Here is a 26,214-nt window from a genome sequence, read left to right as displayed (position 1 = left end):
TGTCTCTATGAAATAACAAATGTTTTAGTATTTACTAAACTGCTAGCTGTTTCTTTTAATAACCTTTTAAATCATATATATTTCTTTTTAACTGTTTGCAAACGAATAGTCATTTATGAAGTGTGTTTATATACTTTTATCTTTTCAGAATATAAATAAACACGAACTTGTAAAAGTTACGTATGTACATAAGTATGTACATAATTTCTTTTATTTCTGAAATAAATGTTTATCATATTATTGCTACAACTAATCATGGATCTCATTTAAACTGATTCATTGTTTTACTTTGCATAGATGCATATTTTAAGACCATTTCGTAATTCCATCCCTAAAAGTGGAACCCATACTTTTCCATGTTTTTCTGACAGTATTTTTAAATTGAGCTACACTCTTACATCTCTTACTGACACTTTCTTAATTTCATGTTAAATATTTTATTGCTTTGAATATGGTTTAAAATAAATCAGATCCTAAAATAAAGTTTTGCTCTTAAAGTCTGAACTAAAACAAAAAAGTCAAAAAGGTATTTGTGACCTTTTTGACTGTCACAAATACAGAAATGTGCTAAATTTTGCATCACTCATATTTATCTACAAGTAAATCTTGTATTTTTTTTAACATTGCGAATAATTATTATTATTTTAGACCCCAGATATTTCTTGTGCTGCATTAAGGGGCATTAGGACCCCGAGGCTGAAACGATCCCTCCTCCTCCTCCGTATCATTATTGATCTGACAGGCTGTTCAGATAGTAAGCCGGACAGGATGCGAGGAAAAGATATCCCGAATGTTTCACTTCTGCTGCGCACCTTTCCTTTTTGTGAAGTTTTGTTTATTTCAGACAGAAATCTGTCTGCTAACTACGGACCCGCACTGTTTGACGCATATTTTATTTAAAGGAGAAAGAAAAAGCCTCGGTTTGGTGCCGTTGCATTTTTACGGGTTAAAGAAATCACACCGTCGGACCTGTCATTCATCATACAGCAGACTTTCAATAACCTGCACGGCTGCTGATAGACGCACCGTGTAAGCTGACTTTGCACTAAGCGAAACGGGCTCCCTCCACTTTCAGGGTAAAAGTTTATCATTTCTGCTGGACAGGCAGAAAGTGGCGGAAACGGGATGTCTCTGAGCAGAGGTATCGAATTCGAGCACTTTGAGGAGCGAGGCAGGACCCAGCGGTCTCCAAAGACCAACTCAGGCACTGGGTCTCACACCAAGTCCAAAGGCGGCGGTCTCGTGCCCAGCCCGGCGCACAGCACGCACTGCAGCTTCTATCGCACGCGCACCCTGCAGTCTCTCACCTCCGAGAAAAAAGCCCGCAAAGTGCGCTTTTATCGCAACGGGGACAAATATTTCAAAGGTTTGGTGTACGCCGTGTCCAATGACCGGTTCCGGTCCCTGGGTGCGCTGCTCATGGAGCTGACGCGGTCCCTGTCGGACAACGTCAACCTTCCCCAGGGAGTCCGGATGTTGTACACGGTGGATGGGGGCAGGAAGATCACCAGCCTGGATGAGTTATTGGAGGGTAAGGTCGATGAAGAATTCACGGTCAAATTTCAGGACACGAGATCCACATTATAGCAACTCCACAATACACCGATTTATAATGAACCAGATTAAATTCATTTTATGGTAGAAAAGTTTTTTTTGTGTGTAGGTAAAGATGCAAATTTGAAAATTTGTTAAATATCCAACATAAATAAACAAAACAACAAATAAAATGAATTATGAAGTCTAAAATTGTCCTCCAAAAAAGTTCAGACCATGCATCAGACTGAAGACTTTTGTCATCCAATTCATGGTAGAAAGTCACCCAACTAAATGCAACTAGCCACTATTCAGCTCTGCTAGCAAACCTCTGATGCTTCACAGAGCATCTGGATTTATGAGTTTAAGTTACACAGTTTGACTGTGTTTACTAATTAGATGACTTCTAAATGAAGTTGTTGCACTGAATTGTGTTATGGGTTAGTAGATTAAACACAAATATAAACCACGTTATATATTATTAAAATTTGTGTCATTTTCATACAATTTCAACGTTATGCACTTGCTTCTTTGTTTACCATTTAAAATTGTGTCATGTGACTTAATGTAAAGACGTTCAAGGCTTAGTAATAGTTTTGCTCTGTATGTGTCCACAATTTGACGTTTTCCTTTAATCAAATTATCTTTACTAAGATTTTCCACACATATCTCGAGTAATTCACTGCATTTTGAATCCAAAGGAGAATAACATCATTGTTAACATATCTGCCCTGACATGTGACCTAGTGCCACACATGCAGATGGCCTCCTCCTTAATGGTCTGTCAATGTGCACAACTGTCAACCCACATCACAAGTCATTTAATTATCAGCAAGCTTGTGTGAGTGTGAATATACTTTATGAACCACTTAGTGTATGCCTTTAAATCTGTGTCTGTGTACGTACTTGGACTTTCCCAGGAGCTTCTTTGGTCCAAATTTCTTCCATTCAGGATTCATGGTTTACAATTTACCTGTAAATAAACATACTGAGAACATGCACCATCAGGCTAAATTTAGTTTGATTTGTTGTCAGAAGTAGACCAAATGTCAGTTCCTAAAGTTGGACACAAAAAGAGCCTGAGCTTTTGCTTTTCCTTTCTTGTGCAATTGACACAACTCTGTGATTGGTTATTAGTCCTGTCAAACCTTTAAGCTATCTCATCTGCACTAAAGCCAGGCTACAGTCCATTGGAATGAAAAAAACGGGTTACAGCTTGATGATACCTCAGGATTCACTGACCTCTTACTGGAGTTATTATTGTATACTGGTTTATTTTTATTTCACCTCCTCCTAACTTCTGAGTCTCTGAGCTGCACTCATTTCCTGTACCAGTTCCCCAGAGACACTGTGAAGGATTTAGGCCAGCTCATGATCTACATACTAAAATGACACTAGTTTGGCATATGTAGAGCTAAAGTTATTTAGGATGCCAGCAGCTGTTTCTTAAGCTGAATGTTGATTTTTTTTAAGCAGTTTTTGTTTCAGTTTGAGTAATAAAAACTACACCTTTCCTTTGTTTACTCAGCCCTGGGACACATTAGTGTGCAGCCCACCACTCTGGCCCCACTGAATAGAGCAAGCTTGGACTTTAGTGTGCAAACCCAATCAAGCATCATTCCCCTGTGTGCCCCTTATGACTGGGCAGGATTGCTAAATGAAACACTTAACATTTAACTGCTCTGCTTGTAAAATATGCAAGGAAGTATAACAGATACTGAACTGGTTTTAGAAAGAGCTTTTGTAGTTTTCATCTGGTGTGGCCCATTTGTTGGTGTTGCTCTTCTTTAGAACTGGGGTGACGTGCTCTATTTTACTAGTTTTAGAGAGAACACAAGCAGCAGTGTTCTGGATCAGCTGGAGCACGGTTTTTAGGCAGAGCTGTGAAGACACTGCTGCAGTAATTAATGCGACTAAACTTAAATGCATAGATGGGTTTCTCTACAGCTTGCTGGGACTTTAGTCCTTTAATTCCACAAATGTTCTTTGTGGACAGAAGGTGACAGAAGGCTGACTTTGTTATTGTCTTTATGCGTTTCTAAATGTTCAGGTCACTTTTCAGATTTCAGTCCTGATCAGCAGCGTCCAGCTGTAATTGCTCAATCTGTGCTGATTCTTGGTTATTCATCTTTTGGTCCAAAAATAAATAGTTTAGTTTTGTTTCTAATTAGCTGAAGAAAGATATGGCCCATCCAGCAGGGATTGTTATGTTTTAGACTAGTCTGGTATAGTTAAGCAATTAGCTGTATGCATGTGAAATATACTTGGAAGGTTTGCTATTGTTAAACACTAGATACATTTGAATGTTGTAACTTATTGAATGATTTAGTGAACTTTACTCTTAATCCAAATAACTAAGCTAATCTGCTCGCTGCTAGACTAGCTTAATTAATAGCAATCTTACATCACTGTTCAATGTGGTATTCAAATTATATGCCACCACAAGGATATAGCAGCAATATGTCTAGAGAGGAGACTTGTACATTTGGGGTCAAAAAATCTTGGTTGGAACTGAAAGCATTGCCAATGGCAGACACAAATTCTGCATTGCATATAATTTGCCAAACATTATAATTAAAACCCACTGCAATTGGTTTAAGAAAACATATTTCAGGCAAACAAGATCATAATAAAACATTTTAAGTAAAGATACAACAATTAAGATTGGCAACATATTTGAAAAACAACAAAATTACTTTGGCATTTTGGATTTGCTTGTATGTGGTTATGATGATGTGCCACACATCTTGTACTATTGTATGGTAATAAGTACACATACCTGCAAACTCCATGTATTTATTGTGTAAAATTACTGTTTTTTTCCCCCAGGTGAGAGCTACGTGTGCGCCTCCAATGAGCCATTTCGATGCGTAGATTACACCAAGAACATCAATCCCAACTGGTCAGTAGGCATCAAGACGGGTACATCGCGCTCCCTCACATCCCTCAACCAGTTAAAGAGCGAACTACAGCGGGAATCCAAGGAATTCATCAGACCCAAACTTGTCACAGTGATTCGCAGTGGCGTCAGGCCTCGCAAAGCGGTTCGGATTCTCCTCAATAAGAAAACGGCACACTCCTTTGAACAGGTGCTCACGGACATTACTGATGCCGTCAAGCTGGACTCCGGAGCTGTGAGAAGACTTTACACTTTGGAAGGCAAGCAGGTAATGTCACCTAATGAATCCTTTCCTCCTCTGGTTAATATGTGCTTCCCTAATAGCTGCTGAAGAAATCCTCCAAAGTCTAAATACAGGTTCAACTCAGGAACATGGCTAATCGTCTGATGATGATTCAATTTAAAAAGTTAACTCAAACTCATTTCACCGGGATTATATACTTGAAGTTTTTTTCCTTGGTAATGTGGCTCATTATGGCTTTTAGCCAGTGAATAACATGATTTTTCATCCAGAAATATCAGCCTACTGAAAAGTATGTCAGTGCACTGTAGCGTGTAGGATTTTTCTGCATTCCATCATTGCATGGATGCAATGAGGCTGTGGTTCTGCAGAGCTGCTGGGGAAGCCAGTGTGGATCTAGTAAGGGGTTTTAAAATCGTCTGCATTGGCATCTCTGCTACCTCCCATATTTGTGTTGACAGCCCATATATTCGCCTTGTAGTTTAGGTTAGGACATTTTTCTGGCCTATAAAGCACAGTGAAGCAAAGGACAGTAAAGAAAGCATTGCTACTTTTTCAGTGGGCAATTACCAAAATTAAATTTGCATCACAGTAAAAGCTTGCCAGCATAAGGAAGCATGAAGTGTTGGAACGTTTCCTGGAGGACACTTGCACTGACTTTAGCTACATTTGGAAGAAATCAGCTCTAAATGTTTGGGCATTGTTTGTGGTGTTCCCCAAGGATCAGTGCTCGGCCCAAAGTTTTTTGTTATTTACATAAGCTATATGTGTAAAGCTTGTGAAAATATGACAGGTGCATTATTTGTAGATGATACAAATATATTTTTATGTGACTGACAAGAGAAAAAGACAGTGTAAACAAACAGAGAATTTAAAATTATTCCATAAGGCTACGTACTGTATCAAATTTAATCAAATATTTAAACAAAAATAGGTTTGTGCGTAAAATTCTGTAACTTAAATTTTCAGTATTAGGTTAGTTGAGCTCCATGTTTTCTCTTAAATAAAAAAGAAAAAAAATCAAAAGAATTTTTGAGCATTTGGAATCGATTCAGAATGTCCAGCTCTGGGAATTGTGATTTCCTATAGAAAGGATTTTTTTTTTCTGTACTTCTAGTGATCGAATCACCCAGGTCTCGTCTTACTGTCATGCCTAAACACAGTAAGAATTTCAGGCTTTTTAGTCCCCAGTAGATATTTGAACTAATAGGAAATGACGTGATTGGTGTAATTGGTTAAAAAAAACAGTTCACCATCCTTCTGATTCAGCAGTTAGTATTAATCTGATCCTGACAATGTCCAAGAATCTCCATCGACAGGTTTATTTTTGACATGTGTGTGACAAACTCTTTGGGCTCTTGGTATGGTGTTCCCAACACCCAGCAGAACAGTGCAGCATTCAGCTGTCAAATTCCAGCATAAGAGCTCATGTAAAGAATGTGATGCACTTGTGCTTTGTAAAACCAAACCGTCTGCAGCAGCTAATTACAGACTTCGACTCTCCTTTGCTTAGACTGTAACTTTGCATGTGTTGCCAGTTAAAGAGACCAAGGTTTTGCCTTCTCTGTTAAAGAGACTGGATATAAACATGAACCCACTAAAAGTTAACATTTTAGCTCTTTTGATTCAATTATAAAGCACCTTATGTGTCTGCAGTATTTTGTCCTCATCCTGCCTCTGTATGCTTTACTGCAGTCATTAAGCTTTCCTGAGCCACCATCTCATATAGTAATCATCCTGAAAAGTCAAACCCACACTCCCCTCCTACGCCATGTCCCCCTTTAAGAATCCATCTGCCCACAGATATGTGCTCACACACACACACACACACACACACACACACACACACACACACACACACACACACACACTGGATAAGCCTGTCAGCATGAGGGTGTTCAAATGCAAGGTGGGAAGTGGGATAATCAAGGGATCTTCTCGTTTGTCTTCCTCCTTGTCCACCTACGGCTACAAAGGGATAATTTCTGTTTGTGTATGGGTGTGCCAGAGCACAGTTTAATTATGTAAGTTTAGCTTCTAAATAGAGGGGGTGTGTGTGGTTGGTGTAAAAAAATAACTGTTTGGAGCAGCAGAGAAACTGATGATCACAGCTTGAAACAGTATAAAGACAAACTGAGATAAGTTGCAGCTCAGACTTTGAAGTTGGCTTGGTTTTTTTTGTACTTGTGGTTTGGGGAATTGCACACTTAAAGCTGCAGTATGTAACTTTTTTTTATTACAGTTTTGTTAAAACTGTCACTATGGCATGATAGTATGGAATGAGACAGGTCATTTGAAAAAATTGAACTCCTCTGCTTACAAACAATGAAATCATATAACCAATCAGAGCTATGAGGAGGACCATAACACTGCCAATCACTCTTGTGTATGTGATAGTAAAGCTAGTTAAAATAGCCACCGATGGCTGCAGATCATCAGTTTTCCTATAAAAGTAAGTTGATTTTCCACAATTAGCACATTGAGCATCATGTAAACAAAGTTTATTGACAGCAGTAAGTCCCTCCTCCTGGCTCTGATTGGTTGTTTTTATTCAGGAATTGTTTGTTTCTGCCGATGGCAATAGTAACAGTGGGAGGAGGTGGAGGAGATTGATCGTTCACAGATTATCTTCCTCATATTATATTAAGACATGGAGATAGTTTTAATAAATATGGAAGAAACATATTTTTCTAAAAGTTCCACACTGCAGATTCAACAGTGAGATGTGTATCAAACATACAAATTTTAATTAACATGTTTGTCACAAAACCATTGTGTAAAAACGTCTAAAAACTAAGCATCATTTAAGTATCGTCTACTTTGTTTAGTCAAGTGCATAAAGTTCCAATAAAATGTGGGTAAAATTCAATGGGTATGAATGATTTGCATGGCAATGTATGCATTTCAAACCTGTACTTATATGTTGCAAATTTGACATGAGGATTTCTGACTGATTAAACCTTAAAGAAAATTTTTTTGTTGTTGACCTGACGGTTTGTCTTGAATGACCTCCGGGTATTTTGTAGAAGCACATTTAAAAGTTTAATATTTTTGACGAGTGTTTTCTCCACTAGAATTCCACTAATAAATTTCAGATTTACTAAAATTATTCTACATTATATTCTAAAACTGAACATTTTCAAACAGTTTTTAATTAATCATTACTCACATTAATCTTAAATATTGTTTCCTTTCTGCCAGATTACCTGCCTGAAAGACTTTTTCGGGGATGATGATGTGTTCATAGCATGTGGTCCAGAGAAGTACCGCTATGGCCAGGATGACTTTGTGTTGGAGCATAGCGGTAAGGCCTCCACAGCCCTGATGACTGGTATGTTCTCTTAACATGCACTACTTACAAAAAAGGCATTTTTGTCTTTCAAGCGAAACTTGAGTGAACTTTAAAATGCCCTACAATTTACAGGTGAACTTAAAATGACCTCTTCTAAATTTTTGAACGCACTTCTTGTGTTTTGTTACCGTTAGTTCTCTCTCTTAATCCAGACTCTGGCTTCGGCTGCCTTCTTTTAATTTAAGCAACATGCAGTTTCTGTATTTTCTAATTCAATTGCCTTTTTTAATGCCTCCATTTCTGCGTTCTGATCCATGTTATTCCAAATTTTAGAATTTTGTATGCTTGCTTCGTACCAGTGTGTTTAATTTGACATCGGTGCTAGAGAGCTGACTCAAAGTCTCAGAACACAGGCAGGATGCGACCTGGTTTAGCAATAGTGTCCTTCAGTCGAGATGAAATCAGCTCCAGGGAAGGAAAAGGGAGTTTACTATTGCTGCTGTCTGCAGCAGTGACATCCTGTCTAATCATTATATTTGGTCAGGTTAGCTTACAGTCCAGAGGCTTTTCACAATGCATAACTGCTACTCAGGTCAATGCACAAAACTCAGAGACACTTTGCATCTTTCGCCCCACTTACACTCCTTTGCTCCACTTATAAGATTTATGTTTAAAGAAACAAAAAAGACACAGCGCTCTCTGCTTAAGCTAAAGAGAGTGCTATTCTATTTCTAAATATCTCTAGCAATATTTTATTTGTGTAATATTCTAGTTTTTCACCTGCAGTAACACTTGTGTATGTGTATATATGGTCACAGTATTTTGGGGGGGTTTTTTTTGTATTTTTTCTGTGTACATTTTGTTGTCAGTGTCAGTAACTGTATTTCCATGGACCATAAAATTGCACAATTTGACATTTCTAAAATAAATTCACATAATGGAAACATGCCAAGTTTTTCAGTGAAATGTTTTGACGCTAGGATGAGGTGGGTTTTTGGAAGTTATTGAACTGGGCTCATTTTGCAAAACTGCAATGGAAACACTTTTTTCACATCAAATGAGTCACGTGATCAACAACCAAATTTTACTACTGGCGAAAACCATAAAGAAGATGATGACAGGAAGAGGTTGGAGAGTCGTAGCACGGCATGTTTTTCAATGACTTATCGCATGGACAAACTTGTGGTTTTAATTGTGTTTTTTATTTAATGGAAAAACAGCAACTGTGTTTGTTTGAAGTTGGTGGAATATTAACGGTTTTGCACGATTGTAATAGAAACGCAGCTACTGTGATATCTTTATGTAATGACAAAGTAAGTCTAAGTCTGCACTGGCCAAGCTCTATAACTTAAACAAAGTGCTGAAATATTTTATACAGCTGAGAAGTATATTTTGTCTATTTACATGTACGCTGGAAGGGGTTGGGTGTGTTTTCATATATACAATAATTAGAAGAGGTTTGCAGGCTTAAAAATGTAGCAAGAAAAATAAAACTTAAGTAGGGAGTTTTTTATCGGTGGGTTACCATTTCGAACCCCTGCTCTGTCTGTCTCTGTACCTTTGCCGTTGTGTCCTGGGGAAGCCACGTCATGCTTGCCTGCTTTTGGTGGCCACAAATGGTGGCCCCGATGGCCCCAATTGAATAGCACCCTGGCGTCTGTCGGTCTGCCCCAGGGCAGCTCCCAGGTAGTAAGCTACAATATAGCTGTGAATGTGTGTATTAATGACTGAAATGTCAAATGCCTTGGAGTACTCAGACTTCATAAAGCACTGTTCAAGTGCCAACCATTTACCATTTACCAACAGAAACGGCTAAAGATAAAAAATAAAATACAATAGCTTGCCTGCAACCTTTCAATGGTAAATGGAATGTACTTGTACAGCGCTTTATCAAGCCCAGAGGACGTCAAAGCACTTCACACTATATTCAGTCATTCACCAATTCACACAGCTGCCCTGGGGCAGTCTGAGACTGCCATGCACCAGCTGCCATGAAGTGTCTTGCCCAAAGATAGACTGATGGAGTGGGCATTGATCCAGCAACCCGACAACTGCAGGACAAACTCCTACTACCTTTGCCACCATCTTCTCAGAAGTTAAAGCTTTTATTCAAAAGGCTTTAAATTCTTGTGTACTATCTATGTATTCTCAACTTTTCAGGAGTAAACATTGTTCAACACAGATTGTTAAAGTTTCTTCAGCAGTGATTGAGTGTTGCATCCAGCATTCATAATGTTTCAGCACATGTAAAATATATTTCCGCCCTTCAATCAATGCCACATTGAGTATTTTATCTGCAACCTTTGCTTCCATAGAATGCAAAGTCCTAAAAACATCCTACAGCCGATCTACTACTCCAAATTGGGCCGGTAAGAGCCCCAGACCTTCACGACGCAGCAAGTCCCCAGTGTCTGGTGAGGAACACTTTGATCCTTTCTGTTTTAGAACATATTTCCAAAACTGATTGTGATAGTTTGACTAAAAAAATGTTAAGAAAGTAAGATGCCTTCTTGAGTGATACTCTTTTGCAAAGTAAGATATTCCATTTTTGAAAATAGATTTACACATTTAGCCACACAGTGTCAGTAAAGGCCGTTTTAGGCCCGACCAGCAAAAGCCCAGTGGTCTAATCGTATCATCACATGCTCTCTGATGTATTTGACCCCTGTGACCTTATCAATAAAACAGTGTGTTCAAAGACAGAAGACATGTTGCTGCATCTTGGCCTCCAGCACTGAGTTTTTGGTGGAGGGTGTGGGCATGTTAATGATAAGGTCACTATGGTGAATCCAAATCCAGCCCCCAATAGGGATGCGCCCCAATATATGGTGGGTGTGGTCTAAAGCCTTTACAGCACCCCCCAAAAACCTTAAAAAATAAAAATAAAAAATCTCCAAGCCATCCTTGGACTGTATTTATTTATTTATTTACTACTCTGAGTTTAATTAACACATTTCACTGTTTGTTTTTGTTATACTGATGTAGCAAGGAAACCTATTCATCACTCCAGCTTGTGTTCAATCAAGTCCCAGGGTAATGCTTCAAACATTATAATTTATTCTTGGAGTAGCTGTGCAGTTGAAACCAGATGTTTACATACACAGAATAAAAAGACACTGTTTTCTTTCGTATTTTTCTTCAGTGTATGTAAAAGTCTGGTTTCTACTGTAGCTAAGCAAACTGTGTTTTTGAGGTCTATTAAAGGACAATATGTCTCAGATAAATTGCTGTAACAATGTTTTTATATTTGTACATACTGAAGTAAAATTTCACAAGTATGCTCCTTGCCTTGGAAAATAAATTTTGTACTTTGACCTTTTGCCTCCTTCGTATGACCTTTCTACAGTAAACGGTGTCTCAGCTCACAGGTCCACTAAATCCTCCACTCCATCTCCAACCAGCCCACGAACCATCCCCCGTTTAAAGGTACGATAGACAGTAGCAGTACAACCAAAACACCCCATCCTTTAGATTGATCAGTCTATTAATTAGCTCTCACTCACTGGTTGTTGTTTTTTAATGCAGTGGCCTCAAAAGATGTTTTGAAAAGTCTGTGCCTAGATCATTCTCATCTGAAGAAACGTACAAATTATTTAAAAAGATTATATTATATTTTTTTATTATATTTTTCCCCTTAGAAAGTTACGTTTTTAGTAAAGGAGTCAAACTCACCAAAGCATGCAGACCAGGATGGAAAATGGCGTGTTGGTGCTCTGTCATGTATTTTTGCCAGAATTTGAGATATATTTTTAACCATGTAGTGACTGTATAGTATGAGACATATAAATCCAGCTTCTCCACCTCCTCCCTGAGCTACTACTACAGTCTGTGGAAATGCACCGCTTCCAGTCTAAAACGACCAATCATAGCCAGGAGGAGGGGCTTAGTGCCGTCAACCAACCTCGTGCACGCCACTTAATGTGTTAATGGTGGAAAATCAACTTACCGTTGCAGGAAAACCATTTAGCCGTCGTCATTGGTGGCCATGCTGACTAGCCTTAGCATTCGTGGCAGGTTATGTTGTAGTGAACCAGCTGTAGCTTAGCAAGAGCAAAGTAAGATGGTGAGTACGAGTGTGATTAACAGCAGTAAGACACCTCCCTGCCTCTGACTGGTTGTTTCTGACTGAGTGGTGTGTTTCTCCAGTAAGTACTGGGAGCACTGGGAGAAGGCAAAGGAGCTTGATTCTTTTCCCCACAGATTGTCTGAAACTGTCACGACATAAAGATTATTTTAACAAATATGTAAAATCCTTTTTTTTTTTTTTAAATAAAAGTTACACCCTTCAGCTTTCATAACATTTTCAGAATGATGAAGCCATCAGGCTCTGCAGTTTCTCTGTTTCTTTGTCAAAGATGCACCATTCCAAATGAATGTGTTGGCTAATGAGTTTTTGTGATGTACTGATAACTATCAAGATTGCTGATAAGAGAATAAAGTGAATGAGGAAGAAAATGAACATTATGAGAACACTGCTAGCTTTCACTGATTCACCTTCACTGGTTGACATGGATGAAAATATTGATAAGAGAAAAAGAAAAGCTTTTTTATGAGCCTCACAATTAAAGCATGCTTTGAATTTGCCCTGAATTCCTGCTGATATGACTAAAAACTAAAACAATTCATTGCAGTAACATGCATTATGGTGTTATTTACAACTAATTGTAGATATAATACAGAAATTGGTTGCCTGGTTTTAGACGTTTACTGCTGTGCATTGCAGCATTTTCACAGTTAATTTGATTAATAGCTGTGATGCTTTAATGTGAAAGATTGAATTGGAGAGGATTTGCTCGAGTATTTCTGTTTTGGCTGAATTTTTAATGGCTTATATTAAAAATGATATGAATTTATCTTTATATGACCACTCTAACCTCACCTTGTTGAAGAAAAAGCCTTATGTCTCCATTTATTTAGAAGGGATCATTCATTTTATTAAGTACATATTTATTTTTTCCTAAATTATTAAAACAAGTCTCCTGATTTGTCTCTGACATTAAGGTAACAGCTGGAGGAGGATTTTCAGCTGCTAAAATAGCTCTAATTTTATTCAACTATATACTTTTGAAATATTTTCCTTCTGTAAATACCGATCAGTCTCGGTACTCTGTTGTGCCCTACAGCTACCGCAGTCATTTCAGACATCCTCCCCTAATGTGAATGGGAATGACTCAATAAATAACCACCTAGAGAAAACAGTGAGTCCAGAAGGTAAATCATCTAATTTATTAATCTGGAACAGCTTTTTTTTTATTATTCTGGCAAAGCTAAACACATATTGATGCTAAACAAATATTTCCCTCCACTTTTCAGTTAATGGAAACCAGTACCCAGAATCCTCCAGCATCTTGGAAAAATACACTGTTGGCAAGGTGATTGGGGATGGTAACTTCGCTGTGGTTAAAGAGTGTGTGGAGAGGTAAGAGGATAACACTGGAAGTGTTGAATGTACATTTCTCAGCAGGGAATCAACACAAGCATCACACGGTGGACAAAAACACGAGCTACAATTGGCCATTATGATGTCCAATTGTCGTTCTACAAGCCACAGAATGACGGCTTGTTCATTCAGAATTAGCATGCAGGCTATCAAAGAGGTTAAAACATTTATTTAAAATAGTTTTCATTACATTCGGTTTGCTTTTGCTGAACCAGTTGTTCATTGCATTTTTTTGTACCAAGTTCCTCCTCACTACTTACTTCATGCACTCTAATGTCATTATTTCAGACCTAGAATCAGTTGAGTTTTTTTTTTTAATTTTCTAATCTGGAACAAACTTCCAGAACATGCAAAACTGCTGAAACTGCAGTTTTGCTAAAACAGACATTACTGAAACTTTTTCATGTTGGTTGGGGTGTTTGGGATCCGTCTTGGATCATTACTGAAGTATTTGATTCCTGCTGAGTCTGTCTGTTTCTGCACCACACATTTTAATGACGCCATCTTCTGAATTACACATTTTATGGTTGCTTTAGTGCCGTTTTTAATGTTCCCTCTTATTGCTCTGTTTCTGTTCAGGTCCACCGGGAGAGAATTTGCTCTCAAGATCATCAACAAAGCCAAATGCAGTGGAAAGGTTTTTCTTCTGAACCGTTTTTATTATCTTCCTTTAATTTTGTTTTTATATGTCCCAGAATGACACAGACACTTAAAGAGTTGTTGTATGTCTGCGTTCATCTCTGCGTTATTAACACCAACAGGTACAACTGTATCACATGAGGATCTTTGATCAATACAGTCGGGTTAGGGCATGTTAACTCAGGAACAAACACTGACACACAGATGACACACACTAAGTGGTTTGGTCTGCTTACTGCAATAAAGATTTAGTTTGTGAAGTGTACTGTGCTGGCAGAAAGTATTAGTCCCATGCAGATTTCTTTCCTTTTTTGTTTCAGGTTGTCTCCCCCCCAACCCCCTCAAAATAAAGAATGCTAAAAAGCTAATATCATACAAAAAGTCAATTATGGCGGTGTTTATATTTTGGTATGATTTGTCTAGTCATAGGCTTGGTTTAGATAAAGCGATGTGACCCTTAACTGCTGAAAAACCCTCCAAAGTGGCTGAATTAAAATAAGTCTTCTATAGTGACGTAAAAGGCTAATTCCCAGGTATCGTCAGCTGTGTTTCCATTACCAATGTGTGTGCAAAACTTAGTTGATATTTCGCTGTTGAGAAAACACAATTTTGCAATGCACTTTTCCCACCAAATAAGAAATGCAATTAAAATCACATGTGAATAAGTTCATTCAATAAGTCGTTAAAAAACATGCAGCGCCACCATCCTGCTAGTATTTCCTGTTTTCTTTCTTTTCTGCCAGTAGTAACATTTGGCCGTTGATCACGTGACTTGTGATGTGAAAAAAGTGTTTCCATTGCAGTTTTCCAAAATACACTAGTACAGCCAAAAAACAACAAAAAAACGTAACTGTCAAAAAAAGGAACAACTGCAAGAAAAAGAGACTAAATCTGTAAGAAATGCTTTTCTACATTCACATGTACAATCTGTGCTCCAGGAACACCTCATAGAGAATGAAGTTGCTGTGCTGCGCAGAGTGAAACACCCAAACATCATCATGCTGATCGAGGAGGTGGACACGCCCTCTGAGCTGTGTCTCGTTATGGAGTTGGTTAAGGTCTGTCACAGGTATAAATTAGGCCAACATCTGGTTTTGCGTATGCTTGGATTTGTAACATTTGTCTTTAAATTCCTCCCAGGGAGGGGATCTGTTTGATGCCATCATGTCCTCAGCCAAGTACACAGAGAAAGATGCCAGCACCATGGTCTACAACCTGGCTGCAGCGCTGCTGTATCTGCACAGCATCAACATCGTCCACAGAGACATTAAACCTGAGAACCTGCTGGTATTACACAATCATTAAAAAAATACAACAATTATATCTTTTTTTTTCTTTCAACTGGGTGTTATCTTTTAGGTGTTTGAGGATCCAGATGGCTTCAAGTCGCTGAAACTCGGAGACTTTGGCTTGGCCACAGTAGTGGAGGGGCCGCTGTTCACCGTCTGTGGAACCCCAACATACGTGGCTCCAGAGATCATCGCCGAGTCGGGGTAAGCTTGATGTTTCACTCACAGTAGCTGTGTTTCCATTACAAATCTAATGTAGTTGTGTTTATTCTATTAAACAGTTAAAATCACACCTGAATAAGTTTGTTCCTGTGATGTTATGAATTTAGTTATCAAAGTTCAAGCTTATTAAAAACTTTACATTATCTTAACAGACAAAACATTTTCTTAACCCAAGTAATCTGTCTACATACAGCCTCAACCTCTATATCTGAGCTCACCTCCGTTAGCAACAATCACAGTTTCAAGGGTTTTCCAAGGACAATGTTGTCTTTTTGCAAAGTGACAGAGTAAACTGGGGCTTGGAGGATAAAAGGAATGAGGACAACAATGTAGAGGCTAGAAGAGGACAAAGAAGTCACTGAAGTCAATCTGGCTTTTACACTTCCACTTTTCTTTCCTCTTAATTCCTTCAGTACTGCCTAAGAAACATGCCGTGCCATCATCCTCCTACCACTTCCTGTCTTCCTCTTCTTCGTGGTTTGCACCAGTGGCAACATCCAGTTGTTGATCATGTGACTCATGTGAACCATAGATGTTAAAAATATGTTTTTTTTATTACATCTTACTGTAACCTTTGCCGTTTTCTTCCAGTTATGGTCTTAAAGTGGACATTTGGGCTGCAGGTGTGATCACCTACATCTTACTGTGTGGTTTCCCTCCATTTAGAAGGTTAGTTCAGATCTAATTATATTCCTTCTACTTTATAATTATTAAAAGGGACCCATTGGTTACTGGGGGTTGATTTGTCATTAAAATGTTAAAGTAAAGAATGGCTTGGGTTAACATTGTTCTGATGCATGTTCATATCTTCATTTGGGAAGTTCCTTTTTTCTTGTGTTTTAAAGAACATAGATTTTTGTAAAAGGTTTGTGTTGAATCACTTATTTGCCGTTTTGGATTGTTACATCAATTTCTAATCTTAAAATTTAGCTTGTGCATTTAAAAAGATGGCTTGTTGTATTATTCATTTTGGTTGGATTTGTGTGGATGTGTGTATAAAGAAATGTTTAAAGTTAACAGTCATACACAATTGGATATCATCTAATTAAATGTTTTAAAAAAACAAATATTTAAAAATATATACATAAATGTTTAAAATAAATGACTGTATATGAATACATAAAAATAAGAACAAATGAATACAATAAAGATAAATGTTTTTAATAAATTAACATCTCGAAGTCAAATAACCTATAAAGCCTGGTGTGTTATATTGGCATCATTTATTGCAGCATTTAGATGTTTATTAATAAATTCTCTCTTTTAAATAAAGTGAAAATAATCGGCAAGAGGAGCTGTTTGAACAGATTCTTCTCGGGAAACTGGACTTTCCTTCTCCTTACTGGGACAACATCACTGACTCAGCTAAGGTTGGTACACAACACTTTGCAAAAGTTTAAACAACCTTCAATATTTGGGATTTATTTTTTCAGGCTCTGTGTCCATAAAGGATAGAAATAGAATCTGTGACCAAAGGCAACCTCTCACCAGAAACGAGCCCGAATTATTCCAACAGGGACCCAACGGCTCATAACAACGGGCCTGGTACCTCATACTCCCAGAGTGCCTCCTGCAGGAATCCCAGAGGAACACAGTGCAACGCCTTCTCTGTCTACAAAACACATGTAGACTGGTTGGGCGAACGCCCGTTCGCCCTCCAGGACCCTGTTGAGGCCGTAGAGCTGGTTCAGAGGTCCAAGGAAGAAAACCAGGAACAGAAGTCCGTTTTTCACTGGGTTTTGCTATTTTGTTGTACATTGTGATACAACAAACCAAGATGTGGAGAACAAAATTGTTAAGCACAGCTAATCTATGAATAACTGGGTTTTTGTTCAGTTGATTTTCTTGTGAATCTCTACTTCTGATGCCTGTGCCCTTTTACTTCCAAAGGAAAACAAGCAGGAGATAAACCTAAGTATGTTGTACATTTAACGCGGTTTAAAACACGCCCCAAGTGGTAACCATTTACAGTAGCTACCTTTCATTAGGTCAAGTTTTCAAACAACTGGTTTAAAAACACTGGAGCTAAACTATTGCTCTGGTTTCCGTTCAGGATTTGATCAGCAGGATGCTGCAGGTGAATGCGGAGACTCGAAGTATGGCAAAGGATGTCCTCTCACACCCCTGGGTCACGGTACTCCCAGAGAAAACATTCCAGTCTCTCTGCATGCATGCTCAATGTCGGCCTGAAACATGGTGGAGTTTCTGACCGACGGCCACCTCTCTGCTGCACACAGCACGATGCGGTGATGAAGACCAACATGAAGACGGAGGTTTCAGGTAAACTGAGGACGCACTTCAACACAGCACCGAAGCAGAACAGCACCACAGCTGGAGTGTCCGTCATCATGGTAAGCTGATGAATGAATCGTCGACCCGAACATGTGGAAAATATCTCTAAAGCTCTTTCTAGATGTTCTGAAAAATCTTCTTACCGTACTTAAGCTTTGACATGGTTTCATCAGAGCTGACATGCAGCTGAGGAGGACGGTGAGTGTTTGACCCCAATTCCAAAGACTTACTTGGAAAAAATGTTCTTCCCCCCCCTCACCATCCAAATGGGCTATAATGCCACATGGTAGACGACCTCAGCTGCTGTGAATGTATCTGGCAGGATTTTAGGGATGAAAAGAGAAAAAGTTGCAGACTGGACAGCCGAGTACTCAGTCATTCCTCACCTTTCTGCTTACCGTCCTGAATGTTCTCCTTCCTCTCAGATCACTCTGCAAGACTGACAATGAAAAATAGCTCAACATGTTGTTGCGAATCTCATTTGACAGTTTGAGGTTGAAATCCAGGTTGAAGCTGTGGCTCCTCCTCTTCTTCCTCCTCCTCCTCCTCTTCCTCCCTCTCACCTGATCCAGGACTACAGGAATTCAAAGCCTGCCACACATTTTACCTCTTCCTGCACTTCCTTTCACCTCCCTCATCCTAACTCCTGTCTTCCTCTCAAGCCATCACCTTTTTAATTGATCACTCACTTCTCTCCCTCCCTCCCTTTGACATCATTTGTCCTCATCTTTGGCATTTTCAGTAACTTCTGCCTCTGTCTCACTGCAATCTTAAGCTTCCTAATTGCAACTCTGCTCCTACACTCACATCTTCCACCATTTCTTACCTTAAGCAAACAGCATTTTGTTGAGTTGACATAAACAGTGTGATTTGCTTTCCTCACTATGATGGCTTAGTGAGGTTAGATGGGGCCCTTGGATTTCTGCAATGTGGAAAATCCAGGAGTTTCGGAATTTAACAAAATAGAATCCACATGAAACATGGAATTTCATGAAATTAGCTTATACATAAATTAACCATATTTATTAATCCAAAGAGTAATTCAGACAAAAATACAACAGAATTTGAAAAATGATAAAGGGCTTTTACTGAGATGAATGGGATGAGGTTTTCTTTTAAATTGTTGGTACATCGTTGCCACCTTGAGGAGAAAAACAGGAAGTGCTTTGAAGTGGCAAAGGATCTTAATAGTCACTTTGGATTCGTGCAGATAGATTCAAAATGACTGTTTTGATCCTTGGCCATTTGGATTTCTGTGGTTTTGGATTTCTGATTGTTTATATTCATCAGGTCTTGCATATTCTGTTTGGTTCTCTGAATACATTATTGTTTTAAAGGTGTTGTTCACTTTTATGCATTTAGTTTCTTAGTTTATTCTTGTGTTCTGTTCTTTGCATTTGGATTTTGTTCTGTAGATCAGTGTTGTCCTTTTGTTGTTTCTTTAAATCTGAGTTCAGTCTCTGTTTATTGGTCACTTTCTCTTAATCTGCCAGCTTTGCTCCCTTTCACAGCTGTTCTTTACTGCCCGATTACTTCACCTACATCCAATGCCATTCTTCCTCAGTGTATACATATTTCACTGATTTCATTGCTTAATGCTGGATCCTTCATTATTCTGCTTGTCTGCTACCCCAGTGATTTCCTGTGCAAGTTCCCTTTATTTCCAAAACGCAGTTTACCTCCATCATCCTCAGAGCTTTTCTTTCACATTTTGTAAACATTGTTTTTGTACTGCTTGTGGTGTGAAAAAAACATCAAGTAATAATTTAAATCATTCATAAAATGTGACGGACCTTCACCAGGTTTCATGCAGGTTTCTACAAGTTAAACTTAAAACCTTTTAGGATGATTAGGAATAAAATTTCAGACCAACACATTCCCAGAAACATTCAAATGATCAGAATAATGATGAAATCTTTTATTGTTATGAATTTAGTTATCAAAGTTCAAGCTTATTAAAAACTTTACATTATCTTAATAACAGACAAAACATTTTCTTAACCCAAGTAATCTGTCTACATACAGCCTCAACCTCTATATCTGAGCTCACCTCCGTTAGCAACAATCACAGTTTCAAGGGTTTTCCAAGGACAATGTTGTCTTTTTGAAAAGTGACATAGTAAACTGGGGCTTGGAGAATAAAAAAGTATGAGTAGACAACTGGAGGGATTTTTTTCCCAGTGTAGGCCGATGAGGCAAACCTTGCATGCACAGAAACTCTGTTCTGGTTTGTTGATTATGTCTGAGTCCATGATGAAAACTACAGACAGTTAGGCTCTTTACATCAGGAAAATTTTGAGTCAATTTAAAAAAAATTATCTTAACACTTCAAACTAAAAATATCAAACTACATATGCATTAATTACAATAACAAATTGTGGATCAAAGCATAAACTTTCATTCCTGCTTCAACGAACAGAGTCAATAGAGTCATTACCTCTCGTGACCAGAGCGTTCCTATATCAAGGTGAGGATTCACAGTAAGCTTTGAGTTTTTATTCTTTGTTCCTCTTCCTTGAGAAAAACACAGACAGAAAAAATGTTTGCATTATGCATTTCAATGTTTTCAGTTTAAATTAAAATTTACTCACCTTTGAAGAAACTCCAGAGTTGAAGCCAGCTCAGATGAATAATGGATGTTGGAACAGAACATCGGGTACAAGGCAGAAAATGTACTGCATTGTACCTTGTATGGATAAGGATGACAGACTTGCTTGTTGAGGAACAGCATACCAAATCGACTTACCACAGACTATGATGGCTGACCTCAGAGCCACGTTCGCTGCCAGACAGGTTTCATCTACACAGACTCCTTCCCTTCGAAGAGGCTGAGCAGAAACGGGAACATTTGCTCTACTGTCCTCACATCCTCTTTAGTCTTGCGTAGGTCTGAGGGAACTTATTCTTCCTGTTGACACAAACGGTGGTCAAGTAGTTGAGAAGCCTTTTCCCCTTCAAATCCAAATTACATGTCAATTTCTCGTTGATGTTAATCCCAGGGAGTTTCATGGAGTGGACCAACATGCTGATTTTATAAACCAAAATGGCCACTCCTCTCTGAAGCGTTTGAATTTTTACCCTCACATGTTGGTGGTGTGAGTAAAAACTGGACGACATTCCACCTCCCATGGTTTGGCAACAAACTGCTGAAACGTCTGAGTTTTTTCAACTTTCTGCAAGGCAACAATTTTATAATCTAATGCAGTGTTTCTCAACCCTGGTCCTCACCGCCCCCCTGCTCTGCATGTTTTAGATGTGCCTCTATTCCAGAACAGCTGATTCAAATGATTGCATGACCATCAAGTACTGCAGAAGCCTGTTAATCACCCAGAGATGCAATTCATGTGTTTGGCAGAAGGGAAATACCTAAAACATGCAGGACAGGGGGGCAGTGAGGACCAGGGTTGAGAAACGCTGATCTAATGCATCCATAAGTGTCCTGTGTTACTGCTCTCTCTTCTAATTGGATCTCATGAGTTAGTCTAATGTTCTCTTTTTCTAATTTTGGGTTTTGAAGTGCGCCTCACATTTTCAGTTCTCTTCCATATCTGTTTGACCATGGAGTGGTTGCCTGTGGGTACAACATCTCCCCCTCTGTTACAGCTGGGATATTTTGCCACCATTTTGTTTGTGGCATCGGTTGAATGCTTTTTACATAAATGAGGGCAATTTTCCATCAGCTCAGTCACAACAATCCAGGCCATCTGCCTCCTCAGTTTTGGTCCTGGTGTTCCCCCTCCTCCCCAAAGAATGAATCACATCCTCAGGAAGTTTAGTCATTGGAATTTCAAAGTTTTCCCCTCTCTGTGTGTGAAGTCCTGGGATGCTGATGAACTTTGGGGTGAAACGGAAAGCACAGATACCGGTTGGACAGGTGAGGCTTCCGTAGACGGAAGTGAGCTGTTCTTTGTAGTCTGGTCTTTAATGGACAGAAAAATCCAAGTTCACGCTGCCCAATATTACAAAATGTCTATGTTTAGAACATTGTGTGGCAATTTTACTTGCATCTTTGTCAGTTTTCTGACTTGCACAAGTCTTAAGTGAAACTAGCTGGCATTGATCTGGTTGTTTTAAACACCGATTAGCTTGCCATGTCTGCTTTCTGTAGGTCTCAGAAGAAAATTAAATGTGAAGCTTGCCATGCGAATGTTTACTTTTCGGACTGAACAGCCAAGGATTCCAAAGCAAATGGATTTTATCCTCCAAACAGATTGAATATTTGTTCTCCGCACTTTTCCAAAGATGACGTCAGCTGCAGCGTGAACGTGGAGCTCGCTCTCCTCCCGACGTCATCCAACAGAAACGATCCTCAGCTACACACTTTAAAATTCAAAGTTATATAAAAACAATCCTATTATGGTTTTATATTTTATATGTCACTAAAACGCCAATGTCCCAGATTCACAATGCAATAATACTGTCAAACAAAATGTATAGTGAAACCATATTTCTAACCACAATTTGGATTCTTTCTTTGAACATGTAAAAGTAACAAAAAATTAGTTTTGTTCAGTTTTTTTTTATTTTTATTTTCAAAAACAAATTACTGACAAAAACTAGTTTCTCTATTATTTGAATGTCATAGTAACATAATTGCTTTCTGAGTATTACAATATTTTTCTGTTTTTTCCACCATCTGTAGTTTTAACATCCAAGTTTGATTATACTTACAAAAACAACAAACATTTTGACAGATTATAAAGGTTACTGTGAATTAAAACATATTTCCAGTTCACAATATTTTTTCCTTTGTGATATTAAACCGTTTTATGTACATTTCACCATATTTTTTGTACAGTATAAGTTACACAGGATTTTATTTAGGGAATTCAACCTAAAGGGGGTTCAACACATTTGAAATCTACACTTAAATACTGTATGTCAGTCTATCACATAATATCTCATAAAATGGAATGAAATTTTTGCTAGCAACATAAAAATATGTAAAAAAGTTGGTGTTTTAATTCTGTAAATCTCAACCTGTCACATTTTGTGTTCTGTCTACACCTCTTCATTTTTTTAATTGTATTTATTTGCAAGCTAAACTAAAAGCTATATATTTGGTGGTTAAAAAAAGAAAGAAATGTAATTGATGAGACAATAATTTGTTTGGTGATTTCAAGGTAAGCTGTTTTATGTTGATCTGTTGAAAGGAAAGTGTCCGTCTGTTTTTGCAGAACACGGCTCTAGATAAGGAGACCCTGCAGCTCTACGCTCTGAGCTCTGAGGAACCGCAGGTAGAGCCGAGCTCAGATGTAGAGAACGTCTCGTCTGCTCTCCCAAACGAACTGGCTTCTCTTACTAAGCAAGTATCACGTGACAAAGATCCAAACTCCACAGAGTCCGTTTTCCCAACCGTGACTGCCCATCCTGGGGACCGTCAGCGGACAGAGCCTCTTCCTGTTCCTGCGCGTTTGCTTTCCCCCTCTGCTGAAGCTTTCCTTCTTTCCTCCCCTCCAGAAAAAGAGACCCCTCCTTCATCACTCTTTCTGACTCCGTGCCTATCTTTGGATCCCTCCTCCCCCTCTGCTCTTCATCTTTTCTCTTGCGTGACTCCCTCTTCAACCCCATCATCTGCCAACCATCCTGCCCCAGACCGCTCCTCTCCCACCAACCAGACGTCCCCGTGCCCCATCTCCCCCACCCCACCTTTTGTTTTCTTCCCACTCTCTTCTCCATCAAAACAAGCTCCCACCTCGCCGTCTTCTGTCCAGCCGACTCTGTTCCCTTCTCCTCCTTCCACGCCGCCGGCTGCTCCCCTTCCCTCCTACCCTCTACTAGCTGAAGAACTTCTAGAGCAGATCTAAAGTCCTGATGCGTTCCAGTCCAGATGGAGCCACAGCATTACGTTGTGGATCAAGAGGACAAACTGTCAGTGTGAACTTCTCACCAGATGTGAACTGAGCCAGAGACTCTGGTGGCTGCAGGATTCGTCCAGATGCTTCATAAAAGACTGAGGAGTCTGAATGTACATCGTGTTTATTCATTAAAATGCAGACTGTCGTGAGTTTGTTAGCACTCTGAAGTAATATATTACTGTATCTCATCAAGCTTTTCTTTCTGGACCTCTCTTTGCTTTCCTGTAGTTCACTAGTTTAGCTTAAGGGGAAAAAAAGTTGAATTATGAGCTGTTGTTGCTTTAGCAGATAAAGTTTAGTTTGTTTCTCATACGGACGTTCCAGCAAATTTAACCTTTACTCCATAGTTGTTATTCTTGACATCAATAGTTCAGTCTTCCTGATTAATAACAGTTACAATTCAGTTTAACTTGGATGAAGTAGCACAGAGTTTAATACCAAGTAGTTAATAAAGAAATCTGTCCTTTAATTGGCTCTTACTTCCTTGCATTTATTTAAAATTCAGACAAGCAACAATCAGGTTGATGCTGATATATAGTTTTGTTTGAGGTCAGATCTGATGAGTCCAGTTCAGTTTCAACCTGATTTCCTTTTCTAAGGACAAAGGGAAATGATCTGATTTGAATAGCACTTTGCCGAGTCAGAAGAGCTTCACATTACATTCATCCATTCACACACTGATGGAGGTGAGCCACATCGTAGACACAGCTGCCTAGGGACAGTTTTAACAGATCGAGGAAGCCAAGCACGCCATGCACCGGCACCATCAGGTGGTCAGAGGATCTGTTGGCCCCCTCTGACCCCACTACCAGGCAAGCCGGGTGAAGTGTGCCAAAGTACACAATGACTTAGATGGACAGATTGGGGGTTCAAACCGGCAGCCCCCTGGTTACCGGACAAACCCCTACCCACTGAGCCACTGGGGCCTCTACAACATATTTACAAACTATTTGTGTAAAAATGTATGAAACGCTGACGATGAAAAAGGAAAAAAATGTGTCAGATTCATTGATGGAGGTCCATGTTGTGAATCTTGCTGGGAGTATAGGATGGTTGTTTACCAAAGTGCGTCGACATGTTTATGATGCATTGCCACATGTAAATGTAGACCTTAACGGAGCACCTGTTGCACTGGGCTAGCTACTGTATGATTAAGTTCTAACAACTTAACAGTTTCCACTGCTTTTTCAATGATGTGTGCTTTTATTTCAATACCATAAAAATGACAATATAGCTGAAAATGTAGAGTTCTCCACTGAATTACTCCTGCTAAATGAACAATTAGAGCTAATGTGATCAAAATAATTTTACAGCACCCTCTGCTGTTAAGCAACTGGAGCTCCACATACCAGTGGATGGAAGCAGAGTGGATCTAAACAGTCTACACATGCCTGTAGGTTAGGTTTGACCACCTGGTCAATTACTTCTCCAATTTTATCCATTCTGGCTCCACCAACCCACCAATCTATTTTCTCAGCTATCAACATGTTTCTAAAGCCCAATAACAATATTTCTTCATCCTCTAACGCTACCAAATGCAATAATTTTCAGTCTTTCAGGCCAAAACTGATAGTATTTATGATTCCCTTGATCTCCCCTCTGTTCCCCACAGCTCCAGTCAGCAGATCTCATACTTCACTCTAATCTCTTCTCTTCAACCTCCTAAACTTTTGTTTGGTATTAATACTCCCACCTGCTCCTTGGATCCCATTCCTTCCCCTCAATCTATCCCCTGATCTTACTTCTGGATCTGTTCCACAGTCTCGATCTGGCAGACATCAGCCCAATATCTACAAACTTAAATGTGGTCTGACACTGATAACGTCATAAACTTCCATTGACCTCCCCTCAACACCCTGTTTGGACCATTCCAGTCACACAACACCGAAACAGCTCTTCTCAAAGTTGCCAATGTTCTCTTTTCCTCTGACTCTGGCCATCCCTCCAGATCTCACTGGAGCTTTTTGACACCATCAGTCACTCCACCCTCCTGTTCCGTCTCAAGTCCAACCTGAATCTCACTGGCTCTGTTCTGTCCTGGTTTCAGCGTCACCTCACAAATCAAAAACAGCTTATTTACTCATATCAACTGTTGCATCTCCTCCATAGCTCCTCTATCCACAGGTGTTCTCCAAGGTTCAGTGCTTGGTCCTCTCCTCTTCATCCTTCATCTTGGTGGCATCATCAGTTAACATGGCTGTCCTTTGCTACACAGTTGGCATACAGATTTAGATTCCCAACACATCCAAAAACCTCCACATCCACTCCACTGACACCAAAACCTGACTGAAGCACAACTGTCTCAAATGAAACACTGACAAAACTAACAAGATCCTCATTGGCTCAAAAAGTGTCACCAAGTCCACTCAAAACTTCTGCCTGACACCATCACTCATCTGTAATCTTATTCTTCTCAACTCCACTTTCATTCAAATCATACATCAATAACCCAGACTGCTTTCTTCCATCTCAGAAATATGGTTCAACTTCAACTTTCACGTCCAGAATT

General features: G+C 39.1%; 1 protein-coding gene and 1 long non-coding RNA gene across 3 annotated transcripts; one reads left to right on the top strand and one right to left on the bottom strand.

The window, feature by feature from the left end:
* Positions 1-735: 735 nt before the first annotated feature.
* Positions 736-24,174, top strand: LOC103136423 (serine/threonine-protein kinase DCLK2-like). Of its 2 annotated transcripts, XM_007549665.2 has the most exons (17): positions 736-1,531; positions 4,363-4,700; positions 7,875-8,004; positions 10,281-10,379; positions 10,951-10,998; positions 11,312-11,391; positions 13,089-13,176; positions 13,279-13,384; positions 13,985-14,042; positions 14,983-15,102; positions 15,185-15,331; positions 15,404-15,537; positions 16,147-16,224; positions 16,829-16,925; positions 17,609-17,689; positions 17,793-17,906; positions 23,025-24,174. In XM_007549665.2, exons 1-17 carry the CDS (start codon positions 1,126-1,128, stop codon positions 23,652-23,654), a joined length of 2,754 nt encoding a protein of 917 aa, XP_007549727.1. In that variant the 5' UTR covers positions 736-1,125; the 3' UTR covers positions 23,655-24,174. The 2 variants fall into 2 exon arrangements, with proteins under 2 accessions (XP_007549727.1, XP_007549729.1); XM_007549667.2 differs by lacking the exon at positions 10,951-10,998.
* Positions 19,753-21,090, bottom strand: LOC103136422 (uncharacterized). The gene is made up of 2 exons (XR_476035.2): positions 20,439-21,090; positions 19,753-20,361 (listed from the first exon to the last, which is right to left on the bottom strand). It is a non-coding gene; the product is annotated as an uncharacterized LOC103136422 (long non-coding RNA).
* Positions 24,175-26,214: the final 2,040 nt, after the last annotated feature.

This window comes from Poecilia formosa, unplaced genomic scaffold (assembly GCF_000485575.1).
Source record: "Poecilia formosa unplaced genomic scaffold, Poecilia_formosa-5.1.2 Scaffold32, whole genome shotgun sequence".
NCBI lineage: Eukaryota > Metazoa > Chordata > Actinopteri > Cyprinodontiformes > Poeciliidae > Poecilia > Poecilia formosa.
The sequence above is the reverse complement of the archived record's forward strand: the minus strand, read 5'-3'. Positions and strand labels throughout refer to the sequence as shown.

Coding starts and splice junctions, on each gene's coding strand:
- LOC103136423 (XM_007549665.2), top strand. CDS start 1,126: ATGTCTCTGAGCAGAGGTATCGAATTCGAGCACTTTGAGGAGCGAGGC. Junction 13,177..13,278: donor GAAAACAGTGAGTCCAGAAG/GTAAATCATCTA, acceptor TCCACTTTTCAG/TTAATGGAAACCAGTACCCA. Junction 15,538..16,146: donor GAGATCATCGCCGAGTCGGG/GTAAGCTTGATG, acceptor GTTTTCTTCCAG/TTATGGTCTTAAAGTGGACA.